General features: G+C 38.5%; 1 protein-coding gene across 2 annotated transcripts in view; it reads right to left on the reverse strand.

The window, feature by feature from the left end:
• Nucleotides 1-13,135, reverse strand: part of ASCC3 (activating signal cointegrator 1 complex subunit 3) — a 362,388-nt gene that overhangs the window by 294,981 nt on the left and 54,272 nt on the right. For both annotated transcript variants that reach the window (XM_054986845.1, XM_054986854.1), the window contains exons 5-8: nt 10,772-10,892; nt 7,415-7,622; nt 4,518-4,659; nt 2,814-2,939 (exon numbers count right to left, since the gene is read on the reverse strand). In XM_054986845.1, coding sequence (XP_054842820.1) covers nt 2,814-2,939; nt 4,518-4,659; nt 7,415-7,622; nt 10,772-10,892 — 597 coding nt within the window. The remainder of the gene's footprint in view (nt 1-2,813; nt 2,940-4,517; nt 4,660-7,414; nt 7,623-10,771; nt 10,893-13,135) is intronic.

Below are 13,135 nucleotides of genomic sequence, written 5' to 3' on the forward strand. Positions count from 1 at the left end.
AATTACTAACCAAGGATGACTCTGCTTAGCTTCTAAGATCTGCTGAGAATGGGATTGCCTGGGCTCTCCAGGTCAGGGCAGAAATGCTAGAGGGGCCTCTTAGCTAACTGGGACAGGCGGCATGAAGAAACAGAATAGCTCAGTTCTCTTGTACTCCTCTCTCCCCCCGCCCCACCAGGACCTTCTCCTAGTGGAAAATGGGAAACTGACCAAGCATGCTCCATAAGGATGGGCCCTCAGTCAAGTAGTGAGCATTGGCAGGTGCTCATCTTTACTAATCTCCAGCACTGAACCTGCTAGTGAAGAGCAGTTTAGGTTTTTTTCTTGGGTTGGGAAAACCGCACATCACAACTAGACCTTTCCTGTCTTTAGTAAGAAGGGCACAGTGCTCTTTCTTCCCCTCAGAAGCTTGCTTTTGGCCAGAAATAAAACTGTACAGTACTTTGTTTTGATTCTGGGAAGTGCATTAAGAAGCAGTTCTATTTACAGTGGGAGAAGAAAGGACACGTGTTACCTTACATCGCTTTGTAGTAAAACTGCTATGCATCCAAATTAAGCAAGCTGTACCTCTGTTACTACAGTTAACATGTACCTTTCTAAAAGCATCAAGTATATATTAGTACAAGATAAGTGTGTGAAGAAGTAAGCTTCCATATCCCCTGCAGAAATATTACCAGCATGCATTTTTTACATTCAGCAGTTGAGATATCACATATGACAAATTTTCTTTGGCTCTAGGAGCCAGTCTAAAATATGATACCTGACACTGAAGCGGGGATTCTAATCTGCCCTAAAATTAATTTATGTGATTGTACATCTAAGGACTGCCATGCTAGTCAGTTGACAAAATAGTGTCAAATATTCCATAAAGTCAAGCATTCCACTGTGTAAATAGCAGCTTAACTTATTTTATTGCATTAGTTGTTAGTTAACAAATGTCTTTTAAAACTGAGTTAGAGTTAAGAGAGGGAGGGGGGAAGGGAAGGAGGGATTAGTTAAGCAGGTTAATAAGTGTCTGAATAATGGTTACAAATCATTGTTTTGTTTTCTTTTTTATATATCATTTTCGGTAACCAATCTACTGAAAATCTGGCACTATGACAATCCTTATTTAATCACCTTTATAAAAGAATCTATTTTTATTTATTATCTTTACCAATATACTGAGTATCATCAATATAGAAAGAGAGCCTTATATCAAGTATAATATTATAAAGATTTTTCAATAATAATGTCAGGCCTTTGGATAATGCTTAAGAAAAAAATTTACTCATTCATTTAACTATTTTTATAGGTAGCAAACATAATATCTACCTTTATTGTATTTGTAACTGTTTATTAAGCATAATTTAATTAAAAATTATTTTTTTAAAAAAAACAGTTTAGTTGGATTTTTTGCTTTTTTTCTCTTTTAATCCCCCCCCCCCAAAGCATATAACTATAGGCTGACCCTAGTGTTCCCAGATAAAAGCCAAAGAGAAAATCTGTTCTATGATTCATTCTCACTTATACAAACATTACCTATTAAAAGTGATAATTAATTACAATTAATTTTAGTTATTTACATTGTTTCATAATCAACAGCTAACTCATTTGTATGTGTAATTAGCATATGGACCAAATATTAACATTTTAAGATTTGACCCTTAACCAATATTTGGTCAACTAACTGGCAAAACCTTCCCATTCATTCTTAAGCCAATTCATAGAGACATTTCTGCACAACTGCAATGACCACAGTTAAAAGAAAAGTGTGCTTGTAATATAACCTGCATGAAGAAACATTTGACTGAATTTGTATTACACTGGCAGGATCAAAGCCCACAAGCTTGAATGCATCATTGGTAACTGCACTTCCCCTTACTACTCTGTATAGAAGAAAATTAAACTATTTGATTCTCGCCACCACTATATCCCACTGTTTACCAAACATACAGAAATGTTCCACACCTAATTTCTCTTCTAAACTGGAGATAATTTCAAAAATTCTTCCTAAACCTTATGGAAGTAGTTTCACATGGGCAGCCATGTTGGTCTGTAGTAGAAGAGCAAGGTTCGGGTCCAATAACACCTTAGAGACCTACTAGATTTCCAGGGTGTGAGTTTTCAAGAGTCAAAGCTCAAGGGAGCTTGCACTTATGGAAGTATAAATGCACATGCTATAGTGTACCATCCATAGAATGATGTACTTCCTGCTCCATCCCCAGTGTCAGATAATTTTTCTGCATAACAAAAATGTTATGCATGAAGCAGTTCAAAGAGCAATAAGAGGCACCCAAGCAGCAATGCTCCAGATACTGAGTCTAATGTTAGTTATGTTTTTAAGCAAGAGACAGCTAAAATTAGGACCTAAGCATCTTTATAATCTTGCCCAACAATACATGTTGCCATATTTATGAAGCATCTGACAGCTTAGTTAGACAAAAAAAAAAAACCCTGAGACATAGCAACCACAAGATGTGTCATCATTTTAATGATGGTTTTCTAATGCAACTTTTTGAAGTGGAGGGAGAAAAAAATCAAATTTCAGAGGCATGGAATTAAGGCTATTAAAAATCTAAACATTTTGTAACAAAATTAAATATTAAGTCTATGCAATTAGCTAAAATATTTGATTAACATAACTAGGGTTCTAAACACTTAGTCCATAATGGGTTCAAAATTATCTCAATGTAAAGCTGCTTTTCCAAGGAGTTCTCTCAAAAAGCACATTGCTGCATCTCAGTACTGAGACCAGAAAATACAGCCCCCCTCCCCAAGTACTCTGCATAAGACAGTATGCACGCGTATCGCACAAGTTACGTTATTCTCACCTCATCCAAGTCCTTCATGTAAACTGGTTTCTCCTCAAAACCAATGGGCATTGGTTCACTGTGAGGGATCTTTACTTCTTCGTACATTTTATTATTTTCTCTTTCAATAGCTTCTGGCAAAAGCATCTGTGAAAATTAGGCAGGAAAAGAAAAGGAAGCAAAAAGTCAAAATAATAAGCTGAACAGTGCTTCAAAACTTCACTTTATAAACAAAATTTGAACAACGGAGAGGAATTAAAATTTCTACCAGAGAGTTAGCTAGCATGTAATTTTTATGCATACAGCTAAGACAAGGCAAAACAAGTCCCTAGAATTCAATGGAAGGACCAGTTTTTTCCCATTCCATAATTCTGTGACAGCTTTATGAAGATCAAGTTGGGGACTCTTCTAAAAATTGCAGGTTTTACATAATAGGAGAACTGAAATACTGAACATGACATTTCATAATGTGGGCCCGTATTAGTTCTATGGAAGAGATGCATAATTAGTAAGAGGGTATCTTTCATTGGACCAACAAGTAGCTGCAAGTACCAAAGGATTCCTCAACCAAAGCATGTCTTTAAAGCAGAAATGTAGTATAGCATTTTCATGCCTAGTTTAAATACGGGTTTGGTGCAAACATTCCTATCCAAGGGACAGCTTGCTTCCTCCCTCTCTTCTCCCACTCCCACCCCTTCACTGTAATGCTGTCATGGTTGATGCAAACATCTGGATGAATGCTAACCACAGTCAGTTTCAGCCAAGATCTGCAAACTAGCTTGAAAAACTAGATAAAAGCTAACCAAATATACTGTACAACATGGAAGAGTAAGGTGAAGAGGAGGGAGGCGTTACTAAGATGAAAGGAGAATGACAGCATAAAATAGTCATTTTGATTGAGCAAACTGTAATTGACCATAACAGGAAATAAATATTTTTCCAAACATCAGCTCAGGAGACCACTATTTGTGTGGTTCATTTATTAACCAATGTCATCTATAACCAGTGGGGCAAAATCCATTCTTAAATAGCAGGTGAACCATCAAATAGAATAACCTTCCTAAGTAAATACAGGACAGAAATTAACCTAGCTCACCACAGTAACTCTAAAAAACACAATTCCTCCTGTAACATGACAGAGCCTAAACATTTCACAGGAAAAGAGAGGTATGTTTTCAACCCTAAGTCAAGTTAGTTTACCCCCGAATTCCATGAGAAGGCAAAAATGCCTATCAGGCAAGATGGAATTTTAATTCCAAAGGCTGGAGGTTTTACAAAGATGGAAATTGTTTCAGTAAGTAAACCCCTACGATCCTCTAACCCGAAAACACAGAATCCAGACTATCTCTGATCAGGAACAATCTTTTTTCAAATCCATATCTTGAAACTCTCCAGGAATATCTTCAAACTACTGGTGGTACTAAAATAATTATAATCACAACAATCACACCATCCTATTTCAAGAACATCTGAATATAGAATAGGTTACCAAGGCCTCCAACAATTTCACTGGAACTGATGGTAATGAATTCAGTTGAAATCTTTCTAGAGTGACTGGACTGTAACATGAAGAAACATGCAAGTATTCTTTGACTGAAATATTGTTAAATTAATAGGAAGAAATATTATTGCCCCTGAAGAGTGAAAAAAGTATTTGAAAATACCCCTCAACAAAATTCATGCTAGCCCAAATATATTAGTCAGAAACCAATGTCAAAAACATACCTTTGCTCCTCCAATAAATGCTGATGTTTTCCTAGCCTCAGCTTGTGAGTCATAAACATGTGGGTAATGAATTTTTTCAAAGTCTGAATCGCTCTGTCTGCCAAGAACTGGCATTGTGCGAGCATTCAAAAGTGCTTGTTCTCTATAACCACAAACCAGTGACAAAGAGGATCATATCACACATATTCAATAAAGGATACATTTATATAAACATTATAAACACATATTATACAATTAGAGAGCATTTGAATTCAGGCACATTAAACCCTCTAGATTGGATCCAAACCACACTTGCATATAACACATGATTGCCATGAGGACCTGCAGCCATATAGCACCTGCAAGTTACCTGTGTGAACTTAACTCTAAAGCGCTGCAGTGGTACAATGTAGATCAGGACTGCAGTGCATGGGTGGAGGGGCTTCTGCTCCTTCTGTGCTGAAACTGTTAGCGGTCAAACTCCTCATTCCACTGAAGGGCTGTTTATTGATACAAAATCATAAATTCCCTCCCTCATATAGCATAAGTGCAAGACACTGCCTGGCCTGAAATAAAATATGCCAGACATGTAAAAAGGCCTGGAAAAATATTTTTAAAGGAGAGTTAGAGGGGCTGGCTGACTAAACACCCCCTTCTTGCCCTGGAGAGATGCATAACTTAGGACAGCAAGGCTCCCAGAAAACTCCTGACTAATCTCGTCAACGCCTAGCCTTACTTAGCCTCACCCACTTACCCTAATTAAGTACCACCCAAGCTATGCAGCAAACCTGGTAGCTTTTCCCATCCAGTATTCAAAGGGTCATCAAGCACCATTCACACCTATAGTTCACCTCAGGAAGACCCATTAAGTCACTCCCAACTCCACTGTCCACCTCCGAAGAAACCCACTAAATCATTTTTTTGAGAGCAAAGACATCAGCTTGCCCCAGGGAGCATTTTGCTTGTAATTAGATTCCCTGGCTACTACTGATTGTGTGTGTGTGTTTCTTGGATCCATTCACACACCCCAAATTCATTTGGGCCTCTTCCCTTCCCCATGAAATGCTGGTCATTTTGCTGCTGACTCCTCTAGCCTTGAGACTGGTAACTATTGCCTTCCCAGAAACTGCTTTCTCCTCCTTTCCTCTCTGATTTCCTCTTAGTTAGCCTTGTATGTGTGTTGTGCGTGATTTCTGTATATTTGCCCTTTTATTTCCCTTTTAATAAAAAAACCTTTCTAGTTGAACAACTAGCTAGCTTTATTTCAAGAGTTCTCTAAAGGAATAATCCCTTTAAACATAGGGGGAGAATCCCAGTTATGCCCTCTCGCTTGTCTCCTTTAAGCTAATTCCTTCAACTAATTAGGAGACCGCCTATTTGGATAACACTTTTCTGACCAAAAACATACCAGAGGGGCATTATTTGACTCAATAAAGCCCCCCCCCACCCTACCCCAGGCTGTTACAGGTCAGGAAATAGAGGAGGAGTAACTCCTCCCCCTGTGATGTGGTCCCAATCCAAACCAGTCCCCTGCAGCACTTCAGAATTAAGCCCCCATGGGAAACATGCAGCTGGCACTCTGCTTCAATTCCCTGTGATGATCACGTGTTATATGCAATGTGGTATGAACCTGAGTTCCACGGATTTCTCATTCAAGATGCATCCCTTGTCCTTTAATATGAAGTTTCCAAAGATACTTAGGAGCAGCTTGGGGTGGTGTGGGGAGGGGCTGCACATAACAACTGTGAGCGGGAAATCCCTCCACAAGCAGAGCTTCTCTTCATGGTTCTTATGATGTAAAATAAAGCAGAAGTCCAGTCACATCTTAAAGACTAACATTTATTCCTGCGTGAGCTCTCATGAGTCAGAATAATGAAAACTCATGCTTGAATAAATATTATTAGTCCTTAAACTGCCACCAGATCTCTGTTCTGTTTTGCAACAGCAGATTAACATGGCTGCTCCTCTGGAATTTTCTTACAATGTAGCCCTTTGTATCTGATTGCTTATTGGCTTACACACCTTTCTTTTTTTCTGATCTATTTCTGAAAAGTTAGGGCTCTCTATCATTGATAGAGACTTCTCCTATCTTCCTTCCACATTTAGGATACCTGGTTGTCTACATGCACATATTCCATTTTAGAAATATCAGAAACTGTGTTGGAGCCAATTGTCTGAACGGTCAGTTCACAGAAGGGATCTTTGTAACCTTGTTCTGAGAGCATTCCCTTGCATCATGAGGACTAGGAGAATCGCAGAGAAAGTGTAGAATATGGCACTGGGACTGAAGCAGTTAGGGTGTATCAACAAAAATGATACACCCCCACTTGCACTGGAAAAAGCTCTGCAAGCAAAACAAAAGCTCATGCAAGTGGTAGGCAATTTCTATGGATTCCCTCCCCCTTCTTGTTATAGCCCCTAAGCCACATTATGCTCTGTTCCTGAAGGTGCTCTGTCTTCAGGAGCAGCTTTTGGGGGAGGGGGGGAGGCAGCAAAAAGCTCTTCCATAAACTTGATCCATTCGCAGAACAGATGGACCCATGCCAAGTACATCAATACTTTCTCTTTTGCCTCCGTTCTACTTTATAATGGAAAGAAGGAAAAAACACTAATTTCAGCATCGTTAGCACAGACCTCATAAATTTTAAACTATGTGGTAAATGGACAGCATCACCTCTTTCATCTGCATCTCTAACCTACATAGGTCAGATCATGGAGAATCTAATTAAGAAGATGACTGCTTTGTTATCATAGAAAATTACATTTTCATACCAAAAATATTCAGCATTTGCAGTAAAACGTGACTTGAAGACAGAACCACTTGATCTCTAAAGCTAAACTAAGATAAAATAAATGTTTCTAATACATTAAGTCAGCTAATACAACATAAGCATTTGTCAACTGATGTCATTTATTACCTTTGCAGCCGCAACTCCTTAGGATCAAAACTCATTAGTCCATCTCCAAAAATTTCTCCATCATCCCCAGCTCGTTTTTCTCGCCTGGAATTTCGTTTCTCTTCCCGACGATATAGTTTCAGTAACTGCTTCTCTTGTTCAGACTGGATTGTGACTTGACAACCATAATTGGGTTTAGTGTTTTCTCCAGCAAACTTCTTGCACTGTTCTAAAACATGGAATCAAACAGAATTATCAGTAGAGCACTGTTGTGTGCAGCCTACTTCTTACATGTATTTATTTACCTGCTTACTTACTTCTTTTATAGCCATCTTTCTTGCACAGCCTCAAGCGTTTACAAAATTTGGTTTAAAAACTTTGGTTCTTCATATGGTTAGTTAAAATAGCCTTAGGTTATTCGCTACAGCAATGTAAAAAGAAACCCTCAATTAACTTCACGTATTGGGATAAAACATCTCAAAAACCAAGCGGTTCCACTGGCAGAATGTTATCTGCTCCTACGCCTTATTAGGGATGAGTTAGTTATATAACTAGACTGTACTCCAAGACAGCGCAAGGAAGCTACTCTAACTTCTTAACTGTGGTGCTACAGTAAGCAAACTCACCCCTAACCATTGCCCTTTGTAAAAAGTAATGATTACAAGTTTTATTTTAAATGTATAAAAGGATTGATTTGTGGTCTCAAATTATATACAGTTTTACAAATCAAAAGTATTTGAGCTATGAATATATATGATTTAGAAACTATCTTTGGTTATTTAAACACAATTTTCACCAACTGGACTCAAGAGAAGATGTGAATGCTCCAACAAGTGGAACTGTATTGTTAGCTGAACAGCGAATCCCTCCTGATATATTTTATTCAAAACATACTGTTACTTAAACTAAAATGCTATGACACACCTAAAAACTTTAAATATCCAATAACAGAGTTAACTTTTTAACCCTGTATCTGCTACTGTACTTTTCAATCAGAACAAAGATTCCTCTAATCTAGCATTCTATTTCCACTGGCAGCTATCTAAAATCTTCTGAGAAATATATACAAAAATATGCATGGGCAAGTTTAGCTGATTTTCTTCTCCCACAGCAGACATCCAATTCCAACCAAGCTATTCTCAAGAGTTCCCCATTCTACAAGAACAGCATTTGGGGGGCATTTTGGGTCGCTGCAGGAGGGGGGAAGTGGGGAAGTTTTACTTGTATGTGAGATCCAGGTCAAAGGCAACAGTCTTCCCATGTTTGTCCTCAGAATATAATAATCAAAGGTTTGCTGAGTTCCAAGCTCATAGGGCCTAACAGACCACCTATTCTCATATGAGTCTGCCTGATTGATTAGATGATACTTGAAGCCCTGCAATACATTCCCCTTCCAGAGTTAGGGCCTTTTCATCAGTGCCCAAAGATGCAACAGGCGTTCTCCCTTCTCTCTTTTAAGAAACAGGTTAATAGCTATAATTCCAGGGATAGTATGAAGGAAAAGGTAGAGTATTTTATAATGCTGTTTTTTAATTTTTTTTATCTTCCTGCCCAGTGTTAAGATTTTATCAATGAGTTGGATTCAGCCAGCTTTCTCACTCTGTCTCAGTTAATTCCTCTACTAATTACAGTGATTATGTCCTTGCAGGTCCTGTAATCCTGGGAAGATCCACAACCATTAGTGCCTCCAACTCAACTGTCAGACTACTTCTACTACAATGAAACACTGTGAATAATGTACAATTGTTTTGTTTGCTTGTTTAATTCAGATATCAAGAAGACTGATAGAAAAACCATCCCTAGACAAAACTGATACGGCCAATTATCATCCAGTCTCTAATCTGCCCATTCTGGGCAAAGTAATTGAGAGAGCAGTAGCTGACCAACTCCAGATCTTCTTGGAAAACTAGCGCTCTAGACCCTTTCCAGTCTGGATTCAGAACTAGGCATGGACAGAGACAGCATTAGTAGCATTAGTGGATGATCTCCGTCTGAATATAGACAAAGGCCATGCTTCCTTATTGCTCCGCCTGGATCTCTCTGCAGCCTTTGACACAGTAGACCATGCCATCCCATTGAGACATTTAGAAACAGAAGTGGGCATCAAAGGATGTGCCTTGGAATGGTTTAAATCGTTTCTCATGGAATGGACTCAAAGAATTGAGGGCAAAGGGTTGAGAACAGAAATCTCCAGAATGGGAACTACCCTGTGGGGTTCCACTGAGTGCAATCTTATCTAGACATGGGCATAAATTGAAATATGAATCAAATTTCGTGATGAATCAGGCCAATTTGTGTTTCATAAAACGCGTTTTGTGGGGCCGTGGTTTTCATGAAATTCACAACTTTTTGGCCCGATTCATTTGATTTGTGAACAATTCGCGATGCTAGACAGGCTGGTGCCAATCCATTGATTCTCTAGTCAACATAGGCCTGGAATGTCTGAAGACCTTTCATTCCCATTGGAAACCTCAATCTTAGCCCATATAACCTTGATAGGCAGCTCTCCTTGCCAACTGGAGAGCTCCCATATTGCCCTATATAGGGAGGAGCAGGAGGGTTAATCCCCTAGGCAACTGAGGAGATGTGCCTTCTGTAGCCATAGGAGCACCAATCTCATCCCTCCAAACCCTGTTAGGCAGGTCTGTCTGCCAACCACAGATCTCCTGTTGTGCTCTATGTGAGCGTTTGTTATATAAGTCATCTCTCTCTCCCTTATGCTTTTAGTTCCAGTAGACAGAGAGAGGGGGAGGATCTGTTGCTGGGATTTGGAGTGAGAGAGAGTGGGGAGCTTTTCGCTGGATTTGCTGCTGCTTCAAAAGAGACTGAAAAGCTTCTTTCTTATTTCCCTCACTTGTCCTTGCTGGGAAGGTCTCTGGGTGATATACTATCTGTGCTTCATGTTTAATGTTGGTCCTAGATTTGATTATGTTTAGTTTCAACAATTCTTCAACCCCATATTGGATCCTTGCTAATACTAAATCTTTGCAAACTTGTATTCATTTACCTTATAACATTGTTTATGGATATGTTCTTGCACTGTATTCATTTATGTTATGACATTGTTCATGGAAATGTTTTTGACAATGTATGGAACTGCCTGCCCTTGTCCTTGCTACTGATTGTAGTAATCTCACACTATGTAATCCGCCTGGAGTCTCAGTGAGAAAGGCAGAATATAATGATATAAATTACATAAATAAATAAATAATAAAATAAAAATGTTAAATGTAGTAAATCTATATCCATTTCCATGTGTATATTTAGGGTTATCCGTTTTTAAAGAAAAATAGAAAAATATTCATCCATAGGTCCCTGTTTCCATAACTGTTTTATTAATAACTATAAATAGCCATACAGTCTTATACACGTCTTTACCTTGGAGAGTCTGCAGCTTATAATCATTTGCCCCAGAGAAAGATCTTTCCACAATTGTACATCTGTTCTGCAGGAGCTTCTCTATAAGTTCAAATCCTTCAGGTCCTAGCAGCTCAAACAACTAAAAGAAGGGGGGAAAAAACATGATTGCCCTCGCATTCACTATAAAATAAACAAGAACACCTCCTAAGCTGATACAATATTAACAAAAGTTTACTAGTACACAAACGTAAGGACTTTATGACCCAAAATCTCATTAATATGTGGGATGTTTCAGCTGATAGATGTCATAGAACTGTATAAGTACACAAGATACAGTATGCTGAGTTAACTTTGGGGGACATCCTGAAGAAGTATGGACTGATTTTCTATGCACATCAATAAAGCTTAGTTCATTCATTTACAGGAATAGATTCAATGTACTGTGCATGGTCCTGGTGCTGTCTCCATGCTGGTCAAACATATGCAAAACCCAATCCAGAACATGATCTTCATGGAAGGCACCACATTCAGCCACATGGAGTGGAAATCTATCAACATCATGAAGAACTTACAATTAGCTGTGGACTTAATAGACAAAAAACAACCCTTTTAAATAAAACTAAGAATGTAACCCTGGTTAATCCTTCAAGAAGAACAATGCAACATGCTCAGCCATTACCCGTAACAGGAGGTTCTTGCATACAGCTGCTCTATGCAAGGTTCAGCAACACAGCAAGGAGCAACCCTCAAGGAGAAATCCAAAATTACTAAATAAGAGGGCACTAAAGTGCAACCATGGTTGCACTTTAACTATTTATAATATTATTTGAATTGCACTTCAAATAGATCAATTATTTTTCACTGTTAGTGCCCTCTTATTTAGTAATTTTGGATTGTTCTATGCAAGGCAGCATATGTAGGTCTTCTGTTCTGCTCAGCACCCCTGCAGTACATTCAACACAATGAAGCCCTCAGCTAAAGGAAGAGGAACAGCCATTGTATGGGGCTCCCTTCCTATATGTAGAGAGAAGGGACTGTGCCTACTATTTGCATTACACTGCACCATTGGCATACATGGCACTTTGCAGAATAACATAAACAAAGGACCGAATCTTGGCTCAAAGAAGATCACAATCTAAAGCAGATAGCAGATAAGTGGTAGTAAGACGACAACAAAGAAAAAAGATAGGCATAGGTAACAAGATGTGGATGTAAGCATGTACTGAGCCTTCACTACAATTGGAAATGAGGATCAAGAAATCAGCCCAAACTCTTCCCAGAAGGCTTGAAGGAAAAGAAAAATAACAATGTGCATATGATCTTGGAAAGAGTTCCAAACATTTATTTATACTCTACTAACATTTATATCTTTATTTATACTCCGTCTTTCTCTCCAATGGGGACCCAAGGTGGCTCACATTGTTCTCTTCTCCTCTATTTTATCCTCAAAATCTCCCTGTGAGGTAGGTTAGGTTAACAGTGTGTGACTAGTCTAAGGTCACCCATCAAGCTTCCATGGCAGAGTGTGTTGGGGGGGGGCGTGAACCTGGGCCTCCCAGATCCTAGTCCAACACTATGCCATGGTAGGTCTCCATAAAATAAGCTGTAGTCAAGGGGAAATGGACAGGGTCTTGAAAGAACCAAATATACTTTCTCACACTTTTAGTCTTAAAAAGTCTTAATTTCAGGTATTCAAGGAAGATTAAATATTATGAAATCTCAACTCTGATTCCACCACAGTAATTTTCCATTTAAAAAATGAAGAAGCAATGTAGTTACTTTCAGTAATGTCAGCAGAGAATGCAGTTCATTCAATTTCTCTTCCTTGGAAGTCAACTGAGCTGGACACCACTTCTACTTCTAACTACTTATATCTAAGCCCCAGCAGCAGGAGAGAGGCATGGGAGTTCCATTCTGCCATTGGATAATTTAATCTCGTCTTCATATACAGCACATCACTTTCACACTGGTGCTTTTGAGACACTTTCCTCATGAGTCATGGCTCACCTCCAATACACAGAATTCCAGCAAACAGCATGGTAGAACATAAATCCATTCTCCACAGCTATCGGCTTATAATTTGCGTCATGTTTTTCACAGAGTTCCCCAAATGCAACAAAACCAGATCACAGCTCCTTTCTTTTCAACTATGAAAAATAGTTTATCAATAATGTTTAAAAACGACAACACTTTATCACTAAAGAACATAATATTATAGCATTTATTACAGAAATTAGTACCTTGGCTTACTTTCACTCAAACAGAACGTAATATCCAGCTTCGGTAAGCCTCTTATTTTCCACTCTGGTAAATCCATATGATAATCATGTATTTTATAAACAGCTAGGTAATAGCCACGTCTTTAAATTGTACATAAGATTC

This window comes from Eublepharis macularius, chromosome 1 (assembly GCF_028583425.1).
Source record: "Eublepharis macularius isolate TG4126 chromosome 1, MPM_Emac_v1.0, whole genome shotgun sequence".
NCBI lineage: Eukaryota > Metazoa > Chordata > Lepidosauria > Squamata > Eublepharidae > Eublepharis > Eublepharis macularius.